Source organism: Coffea eugenioides, chromosome 2 (genome assembly GCF_003713205.1).
Source record: "Coffea eugenioides isolate CCC68of chromosome 2, Ceug_1.0, whole genome shotgun sequence".
Taxonomy (NCBI): Eukaryota; Viridiplantae; Streptophyta; class Magnoliopsida; order Gentianales; family Rubiaceae; genus Coffea; species Coffea eugenioides.
In genome coordinates, this window is record NC_040036.1 from 26,174,482 (window position 1) to 26,191,147 (window position 16,666).

The 16,666-nt window shown below is 33.1% G+C and overlaps 1 protein-coding gene across 1 annotated transcript; it reads left to right on the forward strand.

Moving 5' to 3' along the window:
- Nucleotides 1–7,117: 7,117 nt before the first annotated feature.
- LOC113762533 (probable helicase CHR10) lies at nucleotides 7,118–16,666 on the forward strand. Its single transcript, XM_027306020.1, has 17 exons — nucleotides 7,118–7,326; nucleotides 7,586–7,593; nucleotides 8,325–8,403; nucleotides 8,505–8,665; nucleotides 8,839–8,970; nucleotides 9,657–9,834; nucleotides 10,886–11,021; nucleotides 11,206–11,323; nucleotides 11,525–11,614; nucleotides 11,930–12,037; nucleotides 12,131–12,334; nucleotides 13,551–13,676; nucleotides 13,746–14,410; nucleotides 14,742–14,887; nucleotides 15,299–15,463; nucleotides 15,881–15,995; nucleotides 16,439–16,666. The coding sequence occupies exons 1-17, from the start codon at nucleotides 7,143–7,145 to the stop codon at nucleotides 16,461–16,463; spliced, it is 2,640 nt and encodes an 879-aa protein (XP_027161821.1). The 5' UTR covers nucleotides 7,118–7,142; the 3' UTR covers nucleotides 16,464–16,666.

Sequence of the window (16,666 nt, forward strand, 5' to 3'; positions counted from 1 at the left end):
TATGAAGAAGAAGCCGTGATGCTCTCGATGCATATATACACTACAGGAAAAAAAAAAAAAAAATTTGGTCATGGGTGCAAATTGACGAATTTGTCCTACAACAAAACTAATTCAAAATCCTGGCAATTAATCTTTACAAATACAACTAACATAAGTATAATTAATTTTAGTATGCTATCAAAAGTGACAGGGCCTCACCTAACCACATAGAATGATAGAAATGTATGCAAGACATTTTCTCAATTTTTATCTCTTACTGAAAATAATAATTTAAATTTTTTAAATACTTAACAATATTTAATTTACTCTAAGGATCAATAATGCTTCGTGTTCACGTAGATTTACTTGTAAGTATGACGCTCAAAAATGACAGCAAAATCTCCCTCTCTTTTGTTACCTCCAAATGTCATGCAATCACAATTAGGGGTGTGTAAAATCGAAAAATTCCGATTTACCGACCGAATTCGAATTGAAAATGGGAATCGGAATTTTGACAGGCTCTAACTTTTGCTTGTCAAAATATGCTACTTTTCAATTCCTGCTTGAACTTAGTTTTAACAAATCATTCTGTAAAATGACACTTAGAGACTCAGGGCAAAAGACCATTCTGTAAAAATTTTGAGGATTTCTTGGACAATTTAGAGTCTAAAAATAAGTTTACGTGTCTTCCAATAAGGAAATTGCTGTGTGCTTTCTTAATTTGTGTGCACTTTAGATATGCATGGTGGGACTATATATGTTACCATATTGAAATTACATTGATTACGTCAATCATGTGTTGGGCCATTGGTGTTTCGTATTAGTCTAATTGTTAGAAGACAAAGGTTGCATTTGCATTTGCACATCAGAAAGGCATTCAAATAGTGGGAAATATGCCGCCTCACTTGCAAACACTCCAACAAAAGATTATGAGATGTAAGCCATCAATACTGCCAAGTTGTAGAATTATTGGCCATTTGATATTCCGAAAGCATAAGAACAAAATGGACGAACTAAAAGTAGGGAAAATATTTTTGAGGATTCGTTCTCCATAAACACACAACAAAAGTTGTTTTAGTTGCAGTTTCTAGACGCTAAGACCCTATTTGATAATCCAATTCAGTACTTAAATTTAATAGATTCAGATTTAATATGTTCAGATGCATTTGATAACCAAAAATTGAGCATCTGAATTAATTAAGTGGCACTGAATTTTCTGGGCAAAACTTGCTCTCAAAAATAAATGATAAGCTATTCACTTATTATTGAATGTGATATACACTCAAATGTATTTGATTTAATATTTAACGATTCAATCACTTAATGGATTCGGATTTCAGATTTCTGTTTTTAAATTTCAATTTTATCAAATGCACCCTAAATATGCTTATGTCTAATCATATTTGTTTGCTTAGTGATTTTACATAATTATCCATAAATATTTCTATTCTTCTATGGTGTGGAGTTTTCCTACATGCCATGCGATATTTGTTTCTTTATAGCAAATCTAAAATGGGTTAAATCATCTTTTGCAGCATATATATATATATATATATATATATATGGAAGGCTAAGAAAATGTAACCACGAAATATAAGAAAACACAGACAAAAATTGACCGTCGATGGTTGAGATATAAATTGACATAAAACATCAGAAAATGGTTAGCTCATTCAAATTAAAATAACCAAAAAATAGAAACATTGAAAAGCACCATCTTCTTGAACATAACAGTTTGCTAAAAATGTATGGAATAAGATTATTATTATTATTATCATATGTGAAAATTTATTAAAACAGACGTATACTAGTAGCAAACTTATAAATCAAATGTCTTGGACTTTGGTGGCACTAAGCGGGAGATGGCCAGCAAAACCAAGGCTCTTGCTAACTTTATCATCATCACTTTGTTGAATGGCTCTCCTCCAATGAAAAATTTTCAAATTCCATGACACATGAACACTTGTGTGACCATACAAATAGGTTTGCGGCATATTAATAATTCAACTAAATTAGTGGCACTAGTAAATCATCATTATTTTAGGTCTGATGCCTCTAGTGTTGTTGGTTTGATGCCAGGGGCATACAGACAAGAAAGGTCCACGTTCCCTACCTCGGCCGTTTAATGAGGGAATCTGATGATTTCATTTTCAACTCTTTCATAATTGATGCATTAGAAGTAACAGGAAAAAGCAGCCAAATGTGCGGGAGTTTCCAATTTGGGGTTATTTTGACCGCAGCCCAATCAGGGTTGTTCCCATTGTGTGGATCTCTAGCTAATGGTAGGACCAAAAGTTCAAGCTTTGAGAATCACCAAATAGGGAACAGACGATATTATGGTGTGCCAAAGTGCTAGAACTATAATAAACTTGCTGATTATGTGAAGCTAATGACCAACTAGTGTTAATCAGTAGTAATCCCCGAATCTTCCCGAATGACGTGATTATGACTTCTTGAGATTGTGTTTCATTGGTTAAGTAAATTGAGAAGCGGCAGTGCTAAGTGCCAGCCACTAACTTAGTTTGAGGATGTGGTATAAGAGCTTCGTCCGACAGGGTAGGGTTGTAAATCGAACCAAATAACTTGGTAGTCGATTTGAACTCATCTCGAATCTGACTCGTTCAAGTTTGTTCGTTTAGGAATCAATGCAAACCCGAACATGATTTTAAACTCGAAAATATTAACTAACCAATCACGATCTATATGTTATTTAGTTCGACATATTCAGAAACATAGAAGGCAAAGTAAATTTCATAAAAATATACATAGTTTGCTTCTTTAACTCTACTTCTTTCCTTCCTTCCTGGACATTGCTTATCTTATAAAATAGCAAGTATATAATACTCTTATCTCTTGAATAGTCATAATTGATTTTAATTGCATCCCTAATTTATCATAATAGATTTCTTCTTTTTTTTTTTGATAGAAAAGTGTAAAATTTTATTAAGATGGAATAAGATCCGCTTGAAGTGCGAATAATACAAAAGACGAAGGTGAATGTTTCCACAAAAAGTCATCCATGGCAGTACAAGCATTCCTAGCAAAGCTATGAGCTGCACCGTTCAACGAACGCAGTATCCATATGGCTTCCCACTTGGAGAAATTTTGTAGAAGTTGCAAGACATCATAATAAATTTCTTGAATAGCCATAATTGACTTTAATCACATCTATAGTTCATCGTAATAGATTTCTTGAATATCATAGAGCAAAAATTTAGGGAAAAAAAGTAACAAATTTGGGTGAAAATATATATATAATATAACATGAAATTTCAAGCCAAGCCATGTTTTGATTGTAGTTGTATGTGCTTGAGTTCGATACTTTAACAAGCCGTCCGCAGTCTGGTTATCTTTTGCAAAAATCAACTATTGATCATCTTCAAAAGCTTTCACATGATTTAGCTTTTCTTTGGGGAAGTTTCTTCTGTTAGATTTTTAATTCTTTGCTTGTGAAATGACATTGCATATGTGAATAAAAATTATTATGATGAATCCAAGCCAATTTATAAACATCTTTACACTGTTAATATAAAAAGATATATAGCTACTTTCAAGTAATCAATAATTTTGAATAGTTATGGCTTTAAAGCTGGCAATGGCGGAATCAATATTTATAGAGAGGTTGGTGGCGTCTCAGTAAGTTCAAACTATTATTATGGATAGGAAATTAGACTTAGACAATGTATTAATTTATACATTATGTTTTTAGCTTCAAACTGTCTACAATTATTTCTTATTCAAGTGGTATGTAATTTCGATTCTAATAGGTCCAAAACACTGTACCTTAGAAAATATATGTGGTTGTTTGTTTTGCCCGCAACGGGCAAATGGGCAAATGTCAATGGAGAATTCAAGGGGTGAATGTACAGGAAGGACGGAATTCTTCAAAATTTAGGGGGTGTAATTGTGAGAATAGCTCACAGATATGTCAAATTTTCAATCTATTATCCAGTTTTTGCAAATTTTAGGTGGGGAAGGGAGTGCAAATTTCAGTGACAATTGAACCTTGAAGCTTGGATACTAAAAAAAATAAATATAAACACTAAACCCAGCAACATATAAAAATACAATAAATTTTTTTACTTGTTAAAATTTGTATTAAAAAAATTGTTTTAGTGTCTACATATATTAGTTTAGTGTCTACATTTCATAGTTTAATTGCCATTAACAATTGTAAAGGAGACCTTGCTCTGTGTAATTACCTACCCTCAAGACAATTCAGGACATGCAAAGCCTCTGAAACTATTGGCTGATGATCATCTAATGGTTAAAACATTTTTATACTAGAACACATCTAGTACAATCCACTAAGAAAATTTTTAGTTATGCGAGTACCTCCATTCAACCAACAGCAAAAAAAATTAAACAAAAGATAGTAAGAAGAAAAGGCTAACGAAAAAGAGATGTCGACTTTTTTGAGCATTACAATGAACTCTTAACAGTTAATATGCTGAACTTGGACTTTAAGGTAAAAGTACAGAATTCCAACGTTTATGGCATTTATGTAAGCAGTGACATTGAAGAAGGATAATATGATACTAGTATTTAGGGTGTGTTTAATAAAACTGAAGTTTGAAAACTAAAATCTGAAATTTGAATTAAGTTATTGAATTGTTAAGTATTAAATCTAATATATTTGAATGCATATCACATTCAGTGATAAGTGAATAGCTTATTACTTAATTTTGGGAGCAGGTTTTGATTAGGAAATTCAGTACCACTTAATTAATTCAAATGTTTAATTTTTGATTTATCAAATGGTCTGAATATGTTAAGATCTAAATCCATTAAGTTTAAGTGCTAAATTGAGTTATCAAACAGGACATTAGTATAACTTCCTCCAAATAATTAGAGTTGAAAGATAAATCAAGTTATTTGATATTCGAATCGATCTTAACTTGTGAGATTTTGTATGAGATTGATTCGCCAACTAGTCAAACGAAGGATGAACAGCGTTTTATATTCGACGACATTCAAACTCAATAAAAAAGCACATTGAAAATCGGTTTGACAAATAAACAAACTAAGTTTGAACAAGATTTCAATCTTGTTAAAATAATCAAACAAACTTAAACACTAAGGCATTCAATTTGATTAATTTCGTTCATACCCTTACAAACAATCATTAACCCATGACACTCATATAATACTTAAAAAAAATGATAACTATAAGTTGCACGAAGCTTTTTCACCTTTTGTTTCTCTAATTAATTAGGTATTCTTTATCCTTTTAAAATTTATTTATTCATTCATTTCTTTTACAATATGCACATATAGCATGTGCCTTACTCATTACTTATTTACTAGCGTAAATACCCGTGCCACGCACGGTGCTGACATTATTGAAAAAATAAAAATAAAAGGGTGAATTAAAGAAGGTTAAAAAATTATACCAACATAATTAAAATATAATATCTGTCTAACAATAATTTGAAATATGATAGAATGTATATATTATTCAAAAATTACCTTTTTCGGAAAATAGATCCTGAAAAAATAATAGAAATTTATATTAGAAAATGAATGATATGTGAATAAAAATGAATGTAATTAAATGTTGTTAAAATAAAATACTTACAAATATTATGCATTCGATGTGACAATCTTGCATGAAGGTGCGAACACTCTTCACACTAATCAACTTTTAGTACGAAAGCCAAAATTGGTGATTTAATTAATTCTATTGAATTTTGTGGAATGCGTACTACAAATAAAAATGTACGATCTTTGCATGAATTGATTCGTTGGTTGAACAACCTATCACCATTGTCCTGAGAATTAAGTACGTGCGAAATTCAAAATTAGTGTATTTTTTTTACATAGTTTATAAATAGCATTATAAAAAATAAACATATATCAAGAAATTCTGCCTTCCTTTGTAATTCTCTGAGATAAGAAGCATTACAATCAAATATGAATTGTGCATGTATGTCCTGTAGATTAAGATGCCTGTTATCACTGGAATCTTTGATTTATATATTAACATTGTACCTATTTAACAACTAAAATATTATATACAATACAGAAAATTTTGTTGAAATTAAAGGTACATGAAATTAATTACCTAACAACAGTGTCGACCACGTCATTACAATTTACAATGCATACACACTATTTTTGAAAAACGATCTTCACATAGTTATCTATAATTTTTGCATAGCTCATAGAATATGTTTTCTATGTTAATGCTCTGAATATAAGCAAGTATTCGAAAATATTTAATCTAATAAAAATGAAAGAAGGTATAGGTTATGATTATAAATTTAAAAATTTGTACAGTAATTAAATTAAATAGAGTAAGTTTACCATACACATGATTGTATATTCGGATATCCATATTCTATTTTAATTTATTGTTAGTCTGTGTCCCCTCAAATTTGTACTAATAGACATTAGACACTAATAATCGTATGTAATGTGCATCAAAAAGACATATTGAGCCAATAAACTGGCTCTTCAAGAATGAATAAAATTGATTTAGCTAAAACTCAACCGTTGGTAAGTCATGAACATCCATCACTAGGTAATTTTTAACTTTTCCTTGTGATCACATAACTACTTGTCTGTTTACTCTATAACTTAAAATTAAGTATTATGAGTTATTTATTATGACTTTTGAGATGATTAAATGAATTATTTAAAGTGAACAATAGCAATGAAACTCTCTACACTATATTTTCATTAATACACCTAGGTTAAAATATATCATATATAATATTGTTTACCTATATTGTGCTATAGAATTAGGATGTACTATCTGAAATTAGAGGGAGAAATTGTCAAGTAGTTCAAATACTGGCTCTGTTTGGATTGATCATTTTTTCAAAAATAAGTTTTTTAAATATAATATTATAATAATACATCAAAAAATATATCATCCATACAATATATCAAATATTTCAAAAAAAAATTTTAATAAAATTTTTTTTTTCAAATAAGTTTTAATAAGTTTTAATAAAATGTTACAGTAAAATTTTTTAAAAATATCCTAAAAAATAGTTAATTCAAATGGAGCTACAAAATATGCCTTTTTTTTTTTTTTTCCCAAAAACAGCCGCGCCCCCACTGTAACTTCTAGTCTATTATTGGATTTTCAAATTGGGGAGGTTTTGGTTCGGTCCACCGCCATTCCATTTTTGCTACTCTTACCTCCAAATCCAACGATGAACTACCAGCAAAGACTGATGGCAGCGGCCAAGTATGTCTACGCCGGCGACTCCCCCGCCAGAGATGATCCGGTGGTCAATCCCGTTGACTTCGGAATCACTGCCACTCTCAAACCTCACCAAGTAGAAGGCCTCTCCTGGCTAATTAAACGCTACCTTCTCGGCGTCAACGTTATTCTAGGTACGACTTCTGTGACAAGCCAAAGAATGAAGAATAACGATTGAGATTATACAAGTTTGGCAATTAATTTTTTTGAGAAGAGTAATTGAGTAGAACTATCGGACTATTTGCTACAAAGTAGAGGAATTAGCGAAAATGAGAAGAAAACTAGCTGTTGTTTCTGGAAATTTCCTATTTTTTTCACTTGAACTTTCTCGTATTCATACATGTTTAATATTAACAGTAATTGCAACTCTTTTTTTTTTTTTCCTTTTTGCAGGGGATGAGGTACTGTTTTAATTGCCTGAATTGCACTGTCTTAGCTTGAATTGGTAATTTTAGCTAAGGTTTAAACTTATGCAAACGTAAGCAAATTTTTGTGATTATTCGTTTACCAAGGCAAAGTTTTTAACCATGTTGGATGATTTTGAATTCTAGCTGAATTTTAGAAGTGAAGTTGCTATTTGAGTAATAGTTAGTTTCAAGTTATTTAAGTGTAGTAGGATAAGTTTTGATTTCAGAAATCTATAAATATATATATATATATATATATTTGTTTAAGTCGTCATTTTTATTTGCAATGTGTTTCTTAAGTTGATGTCAAATGGCTTATGGTAGTTGGCTTTTCAAGTGATTTACTATTTGGCCTCATTTGGAACTTAAGATTTGGTAAGGATAGGAAATGAAAGTTCAGGAAAGTATTTTTATCTTGTGCTTTCTTGTGGAAAGAAAAAAAAAATAGAAAATAAGCTGTAATCAGTATCAAATGGGAAGTTCTTAACACTATAAAAAAGGAGAAATTTTTAAGGTCGTAAATGATGATGATTTTTAAGGGTAAAAAGAGCTTTTTACATGTTGTAGATCATGATTTTGTCTCGAAAATATCAAATGTTTAGCCATTTCCATTCTTTGACCGCCTCCTCTCATTCCTTATATTATTGACTAGATTACGTGGTGTCTCCATGTGATTCTTGTAACCTTGGAGTGGATGTGCACTGATTATAATGCTTTATTGGCAGATGGGGTTGGGAAAGACTTTACAAGCAATATCTTTTTTGAGTTATTTGAAGGTTCATTGGAGGTCTTCTGGGCCATTCTGTAAGTAGGTGTGCTCTTATGTTGGGCACTTTGATGTGCTGGTTCTATGTTCTATATGTTTCTTTCAAAATGTTTTGAGTTCTGACTATATTCCTTTATAGTGGTATTATGTCCACTGAGTGTGACTGATAGTTGGGTATCCGAAGTAGCCAATTTTGCTCCCAAGATAAGAGTCCTCTGTTATGTTGGAGAAAAGGAACATAGATGCACCTTGCGCAAGAAGATGTATGAGCATGTCAAAGGCCAGCTTTTATTGTCTAATGTAAGAGCTTCACCCTTTTGCATTGCTTTTAACATGACTCAATGTATCTCTATTAGTGTTAGAAGTTTTTGGGTGTAGTTATTGAAGATTGAAAACAGTATTGCATTTTGTTAAATTACCACATAAAGTTGCTGTCATTTTCTAATAGCCTTCTTCTTTTATGGATGCTACAGGTACCATCATTAGCTTTTGATATGCTACTGACTACATATGACATAGCATTAATTGATCAGGATTTTCTGTCGCAATTTCCATGGCATTATGCAATCATTGATGAAGCACAGAGACTTAAAAATCCTTCAAGTGTATGTCTAAAAGTTTCTCTATCTTTTAAATTTATCTTCCTGTTGCTTGTTTGTGAACAGTGTTAATGCAAGTGGCCATGTGAAGTCAATACCCCTCCAAATTCTTAAAAATTTTGAAAATCCTTCAGAACTTTTGCAGATGTAGACTATAGACTTATTATTACTTTGCAGCCCAGAAAAAACCAAAAAAAGGGTCTATTTATGTACATTATAGAGCTATTTACTTTCCAGCCCTTTCAGAACTTTTGCAGATGTAGACTATAGATCCATTATTACTTTGCAGTCCTTAAAAACAGAAAAAACCAAAAAAAAAAAAAAAAAGAAGGTCTATTTATGGATTTCTCCAGCCCGCTTAAAGAAGAAAATACTTGATTTATGTGTTCTGCCCCTTTTGCTAAATATGTTATTTTTTGAGATATAATAATCTTATCTGTTGGGATTGCTGAATGTTGTTGAGTATTCTTCAGCTTAATATCATTGCAACTGAGTAGTCTATTGTTATAAAAGTATTTGAGGAAGAATGCAGTATTTTTTCTTCCCTGGGAGGAACTAAAATTTCTAGTATTTAAGGAAAAGATGCGGCATTGTAAAAGTAACTTGTGATGTGGCCCTTACTTTTGGAAGGAGTAAACTGCTTTTTCCTTCAATTTTCTTATTTCAAGTTTTTTGGTTGTTATATTCAATAGGTTTTGTATCATGTCCTCAAAGAAAGGTTCATTATGCCGAGAAAGTTGCTGATGACTGGCACTCCTATCCAGAACAATCTAACTGAACTTTGGGCTTTGATGCACTTCTGTATGCCCTTAGTATTTGGAAGATTGGAGGAGTTCCTTTCAGCATTCAAAGAAGCTGGAGATCCTTCATGTAATTTCTCACTTCCTATTAATCTGCGGCATGGATTTTCCTATAGTATATGATTATAGCTTGTAGTATGAGTACATAATTTATATTTGAAGTTTTCTTTTACAAAGTTAAGACCAAGTGATTCATTGCTTTTCCTCCAGAGTGTTTTTGGAACTTTAGCCTTTAGGTGGGCAGAAATTGTTCATTGCTTTTGAGTCCTTAGGAATAATATGACGTGTCTTCCCTTGCAAATCGTAAATTGGGTTGACTGTAATGGGTTAGTAAACCTCAAAATCTACTTTCTTGCTCCTACTAATGATCTAGGTTAGTCTAGTTTTTTAATTAGTAAATTTGGTTGTGCAGATAATTGCCCAAATTTGTTTTCTATTTTTCAAGATACTAATCAAGATGGAAATTTGGACTTTCAAGACTTTGATGGACTGTCAAACATGTTTCTGAGGATCTTCTTGTCTTGTGGTCTTGTTGAATGACTTTGCCCTTTTAGTTGACTCCATTTTTTCTTCATCTTACACCGAGCATTGCTCAAGTATAGTGGATAGGTTCCTAGAAATCTATGATACTCATGGGTTTCCTTTCATTGTCTTGATGAAAAACTCAAGATTACATGAGATAGCAAAGGTTATTGATATGTGTCCCAAGTGTTCTAGATTGCTACTTGGATTTAAGAGTAGTATGTAAAACAAGAAAACAGAAGTTTCTATATTCTGGAAAGGGAAATGTTATTAGCACTCCCATTTTTGTTAATCACACTCCCACTATCATTCTAATCATATAGCTTTCACTTTATTAGATTATATGATGAAACAAATGGCGGGAGTGCAAATAACAAATATTGGAGCGCAAATCACATTTCCCTTCTGGAAAATGACCCTTAAAATTTTTAGAACTGAAAATGAAGGAATATGGAACTTGGATACATGATTTTGGGTTTGTTACATGAGCTAACTCTTCTTCCTTCTTTTTATTGTCAGACTCTCATTTATTTTTTTGGAAAAAAATTCTCTGACCTATTAAATAAGTAATGACCATGTTTTATGCTTTTGGTAAGCAGGTTGCAATTCAGAGATAGCTCGAAATCAGTTTATTAAACTGAAATATGTACTTGGAGCATTCATGCTTCGAAGAACCAAATCAAAGCTTATTGAGTCTGGGAACCTTGTGCTGCCGCCTCTCACTGAGATCACTGTGTTAGTTCTCATTATATCTACGTGGAGGTCTTTATAAGCTAAGCTATTAGTTTGAACTTTCAAGTTGTCAAACATTTAGCTATGTAATCTGTTCATACAAACTTGGCCGTAAATCTTTGTATTTGTCTTCTTTGCGATTCTCATGTGACACACTTCTATGATGCATTTCAACTTGTCTTAATAGGATGGCACCCTTGGTTCCTCTGCAGAAGAAAGTCTATGTGTCCATATTGCGCAAAGAGCTTCCTAAGCTGCTGGCATTTGCTTCAGGAGCCTTAAATGCTCCTTCCTTGCGGAACATTGTATGTGAACGCCTTGCACTTATTCTAAGTCTTCGGTATTCAGTTCTTTTAGACAACTTCATTTGGAAAGTTGAAAATCTTTTTGGATCATGGCATCATAGTGTGGGTAAGATCAGAAAGAACAGTCTTACCTACCTGATTTATTGTGAGTGTGTTTGTCCTGTTCATTGAGACATATATTAATGTTTGCTACTTTAACAGGTAGTTCAGCTACGCAAGGCATGTAGTCATCCTTACCTTTTTCCTGGTATTGAGCCTGAACCATATCAAGAGGGTGAACACCTAGTTCAGGTATCTGCATTCTAAAACCTATATGTTTGTTTATTTCAACTTATTTAGACAAATTTTTTGGATGGTATATTATTTTATGGGATCAAATCTTCTCCTTGTTATATTTGTAGTAGTTGATTTTTTTTTTTTGGGTGTGTAGAATGGAAGGGTGAGAGAAAGTAGAAGACAATTCCATGACAAGTAGTTGTGCATTAAAAGATTTAGCCTAAACTATCATTTTTTTACTTTGGAAAATTTTGCTTTTTTACATCTCAGTGAGTTTCCTGCTATTTTTATGCAATTAGATCTTAGCAGCTTTTCTGATTTTGTAATCAGGCTAGCGGGAAACTCGTAATTCTAGATCATATACTGCAGAAGCTGCATAATTCTGGACATCGTGTTCTTCTTTTTGCTCAGATGACCAAAACACTTGATATATTACAGGTAGATTTATTGTAATGTGCTATCAAAACAGTTGGAAATTATCATGTAGGCTAATTGGACGCTAACTCTTCATTATATGTTTCTTAATTGCAGGATTTTCTAGAATGGAGGAAATACTCTTATGAGCGTCTTGATGGTTCAGTTCGTGCCGAGGAGCGGTTTGTGGCAATAAGAAGTTTCAGCCAACAATCCCAAAAAGGAAGCTCAACTTCTAAAGCAGATGAAAGCAGTGAATTTGTCTTCATGATTTCTACTAGAGCTGGGGGAGTCGGACTGAATCTGGTGGCTGCTGATACTGTGAGTTTATCAGCTTCTTCTCATAAATCCTATCATTCTAGGTTTATAAGAAATTTTCATGCACTTCCTGAAGCTCAACAATTATTGGTGAATTCTTTGTGACATGAATATTGGGTGTGATTGAAAGCACATGTATTTCTCCTCTTCAAAGGGATTAATTGAGTTCATCTTAACATACAAAGGTGGGTATCTATTGGGCATTAAGTAGATTGGAGTATCCATTCTTGACGGTTGGTATTAATTTTGGTTGTGTAGGGACAAAAGAGAACAGTATGGAGAATCGAAACATCTTATGCAGGCTTGGGTCAATTTTATTTCAACAATAAAAGTTGTTCTTTTATTTTAGAGTAAATCTTTCCTACACTGACGGTGTATACACTATCATCATTGGATTCATGACATGTGTGCAAAAGTTGAATTTCAAATTCAAATTTTGCATAGTTGTCAATTATCCAACCCTGATAGTGTATACACTGTCAGTGTAGGAAAGATTAATTCTTTATTTTATTATAGAAAACATTTTATATTGTGAATTCTAGAAGGATATGTACCTCATTCCATGGAGCATGTGATATGACGAAGATTCTGGCATGTCGCTAGCTTATATTAGTTAGTGAGTTAAAATGTTCGAACAGTTAATTCCATAATAATTGAAAAATGTGCATAAAGAATGGCATTGTAGTAAAAACCTATGAGATGTTACATTTTAGTGTATTTTAACTAGTTAATCGGTTAGAACTTCTGTAGTTTTTATGTTTGACATTTATTAAAATTTGTTTATGTTAGAAGCTTTTTGATGTCTTGTTCTTGGGATAGACAATTCTGATGCGATTTTGGTTAGACAGAATTAGAGAGGTAGCTTCAACCCCAAAAAAAAAAAGGGTGGGCTGCAAATAATCGACGCTTGAAAGATGCAAATGAATGGAAGTTAAGCGCTTAACTTTTGGTTACATTGCCCAGCTTCTTCCATGGTAGAATAAAAATGACAGTCAAGATGGCTCTACCAAATTTAAAAAAATTGAATGGTGGGGAAACTTTTATATCTATATTTTGCTAAGATGCCAATTACTCTATCCTCCCTTGATTTCATGAGAGTAATTTAGTGATATTATCTTCTTTTGGCTAATTTTTGCATTAGAATTGCAGGGTGGGATTATTTATCCCGTAGCTGTGTATGTTGATTTGTAAAAAGTTGCTCACAATGGCTATCATGCAGGTCATATTTTACGAACAAGATTGGAATCCCCAGGTCGACAATCAAGCTCTCCAACGTGCTCACAGGATTGGTCAAAAGAATCATGTTTTATCCATAAATTTAGTGACATCAAAAACAGTAGAGGAGGTAATTTCAAGAACCAACTTTTGCTGTTCCTCTGTCTCATAGTTATTGCTGAGTTTAAAAGAAATGCAGGTTATTATGCGTCGGGCAGAACACAAATTGCAACTTAGCCATAATGTTATAGGAGATGATATTGTTGATCAGGAAGGGAAAGAGATGTCAGGACCTGAAGACGGTGACTTGCGGTCTGTCATGCTTGGTTTGCATAAATTTGACCCTCTAGAGATGAGCAATGAAAATTCCAATCAAATTGACAAAAATGAATTGACTGCAATAGCAGAGAGGGTTGTTGCATTTCGCTACAAGCTACAATCGGAAATAGATGACAGAAAGTTTGAGGTCAATCCAGTAGATATGTTGCATGGGACAGACATTTTAACTCGAGGAGGTCCAGAGTCCATTAAGTATGACCCTGACTTAGATGAGGCAACTTACCGTGAGTGGGTGGAAAAGTTTAAGGTAACATCACCATCAAACCATGATAGTATTATAGGGGTAGGAAATAGGAGAGGCATACTGGAGGACAAGCACCTCAAAGCCCAGGCTGCTAGGGAAAAAGCAGAGCAGAAGAAATTGTCCAAGTGGGAAGCTCTTGGATATGTTTCATTAGCTGTTGTTGATCCTGTGATCCCTACAGAGGACAACATTTTGTCAGATTCTGGTTCTGTTAATTTTGTTTATGGGGATTGCACAGATCCTTCACGATTTTCTGCATCAGAACCTACAGTTATATTCAGGTAAGCGTGCTTTATGCAGTAAGCATATTTGTTTATTGCCTCTTTTATGTTTCTCTTTTAATCTCTTTTACTGATTGGATGATTATAACTGTAAGTACCTCTACAACTTTTGTGAGTGTTAACAATCATTTTTTCACAAATTTATGTGTTTGTTTTTCTCTTTTGAACTAAAGGATCTTTATAATACCAAAGGAAAGCAGTATAGAGGATATTAGTGACTCGTCAAACCATAAAGTTATTGCTCTTCATATGAAAATCCTTCCAAAGCAGTTGGCCATTACATTTGCACCCAAAGAGACTTACACACTTAAGATGTATTTCTTATTGTCAGCTGCATAGATAACTCTGGAAATTGGGGTCATGGTGGTCTGTTTGATGCGCTTCAAAAACTTTCAGCTTCCATTCCGGCTGCATACCAACGAGCTCATGAGTTTGGCGATCTTCATCTGGGTGATCTGCATGTCGTTGAAATTACAAGTAGGTTATGTGTGTTTTCTTTGATTTATTTTTAAAAATAAGCTCCAATCAGCTTGTAGTCTCCTGATGTGAGAACTAGAGCTTGTATTGAAGCATGCATGTGACGTGGAATTTTACAAGAGGAATCATTGTTGGTCTAAAACAAGATGAATTGCTAAACTAATAATTAATGCAAAGGCTGTGGCTAGTGCATGTCCTGGGCTTTCTGTTTTAATGGGTGGTGCTTAACTTCTGTAATCTTGATACAGGAATTGAGAAAATAGTTTGTATTTTTTTTGAAATGATGGGAGGTTTTTCTCCTGTTGATACCTTTGTTTGTTTCCTGTTTTGCTTTTAAATCTGAGTATTAGCTTTAGCTATGCTCTGTTGTTCTTTCGTTATCAGATTTATAATGGATTTGTTACTCTGCAGAGGATTCTGGTGAAGTAGCTAGTGGCAGTCCTGTTCGTCAATGGGTAGCTTTAGCTGTTGTACAATCATATAATCCTAGGCATAAGGTCCCTCGGAGCAATATTTCTATTCCTGATTTGGAATGTTGTCTAGCTAAAGCATCATTTTTTGCATCTCAAAATTCAGGTATATATGATTCTACACCATTTTAATGAAATCAAATTCCAATTTTCACTCTTTTGGTCTAATGCATTCAATATGGCATTTTGAGCTCATTCGGTTTATTGTCTTGGATGGGCAACTTATATTGTTTTCATCTAATTCTTTTACTTCATCTCCATCTGTTCCATTTAAAATCGGGTCTACCGTGAGGTCTCTTACTAGTGTTTTGTTGAAGTCATTGTTATCTTTTTACTCATTCATGTGAGTGGGTTGAAGATGTGGCATATATTCTGTAGCTTTAATTCTTAAATCGCCTCCTGACAGATCTAATGTTTAATCTGTCATTTATGTTCAGTAAAATTGCAATCATGTTTTTTATCTGCCCTTTTGTCTCCATATACCTTGCAATTATCTGAAGCAGTTTTTCAATATTTTCAAAAGCTTCAATCCATATGCCAAGGATTGGTTACCAGGATGCATCATATCGGTCAGAATGGTATACTGTTGAACGTCTTCTAAGGAAATATGCTGCCGTATATGGAACAAATATTTTTGTGTAAGTTTCTCTCTTTCCATCTCCATCTGTTACTATGTGTATAACCAGCTTAAATATTCATGTGCAAGTATGCCTGGGTGTGCATATGTCTGAAGTTGAATATTAAGATTTCACCTTATGGAAGAATGATCCCTGGGATTTCATGATTCTTCACTAAACTAAGTCCGATAGTATCAAATAAACTCTCAGGCTAGACATTCCTTCATTTTTAACTTGGCAGCATCCTTCAGAGGAAACATAGAGGTCAGAGGTCATAGGTCACTAATCACATCTTATGGGGGAGTTTTAGACATACTCGGTTCATTCACTTGGGTTTAAAAGCACCAAAGTCATCTGATATGATGTGAAATTGCATAGGGATAATTTATTTGTGCTTGTTGGTTCCTTAATTTGTTTCAGTATGTTTGTCGGAAATGATAACCTAGTAACAACTGTACATGCAGGTACTACTATCGGCGTTCTGGTTGAGCAAGGTTTGTGTGATGCTCATTTCATCTATGAAATGTAACTGTCCGTGTATTCTAGGTTGCAGTGTTTAGTTATTATCTTGTTTTGGATTTCCTTGATGTCAGTCTTAGGAAAACCAGAGTGAAAATAGAGTGTTTTTTTCGGAAGACTTGTTCATCATTCTTGCAGTGAATGATATCTTTGTAATGTAAATAGTTGTATTA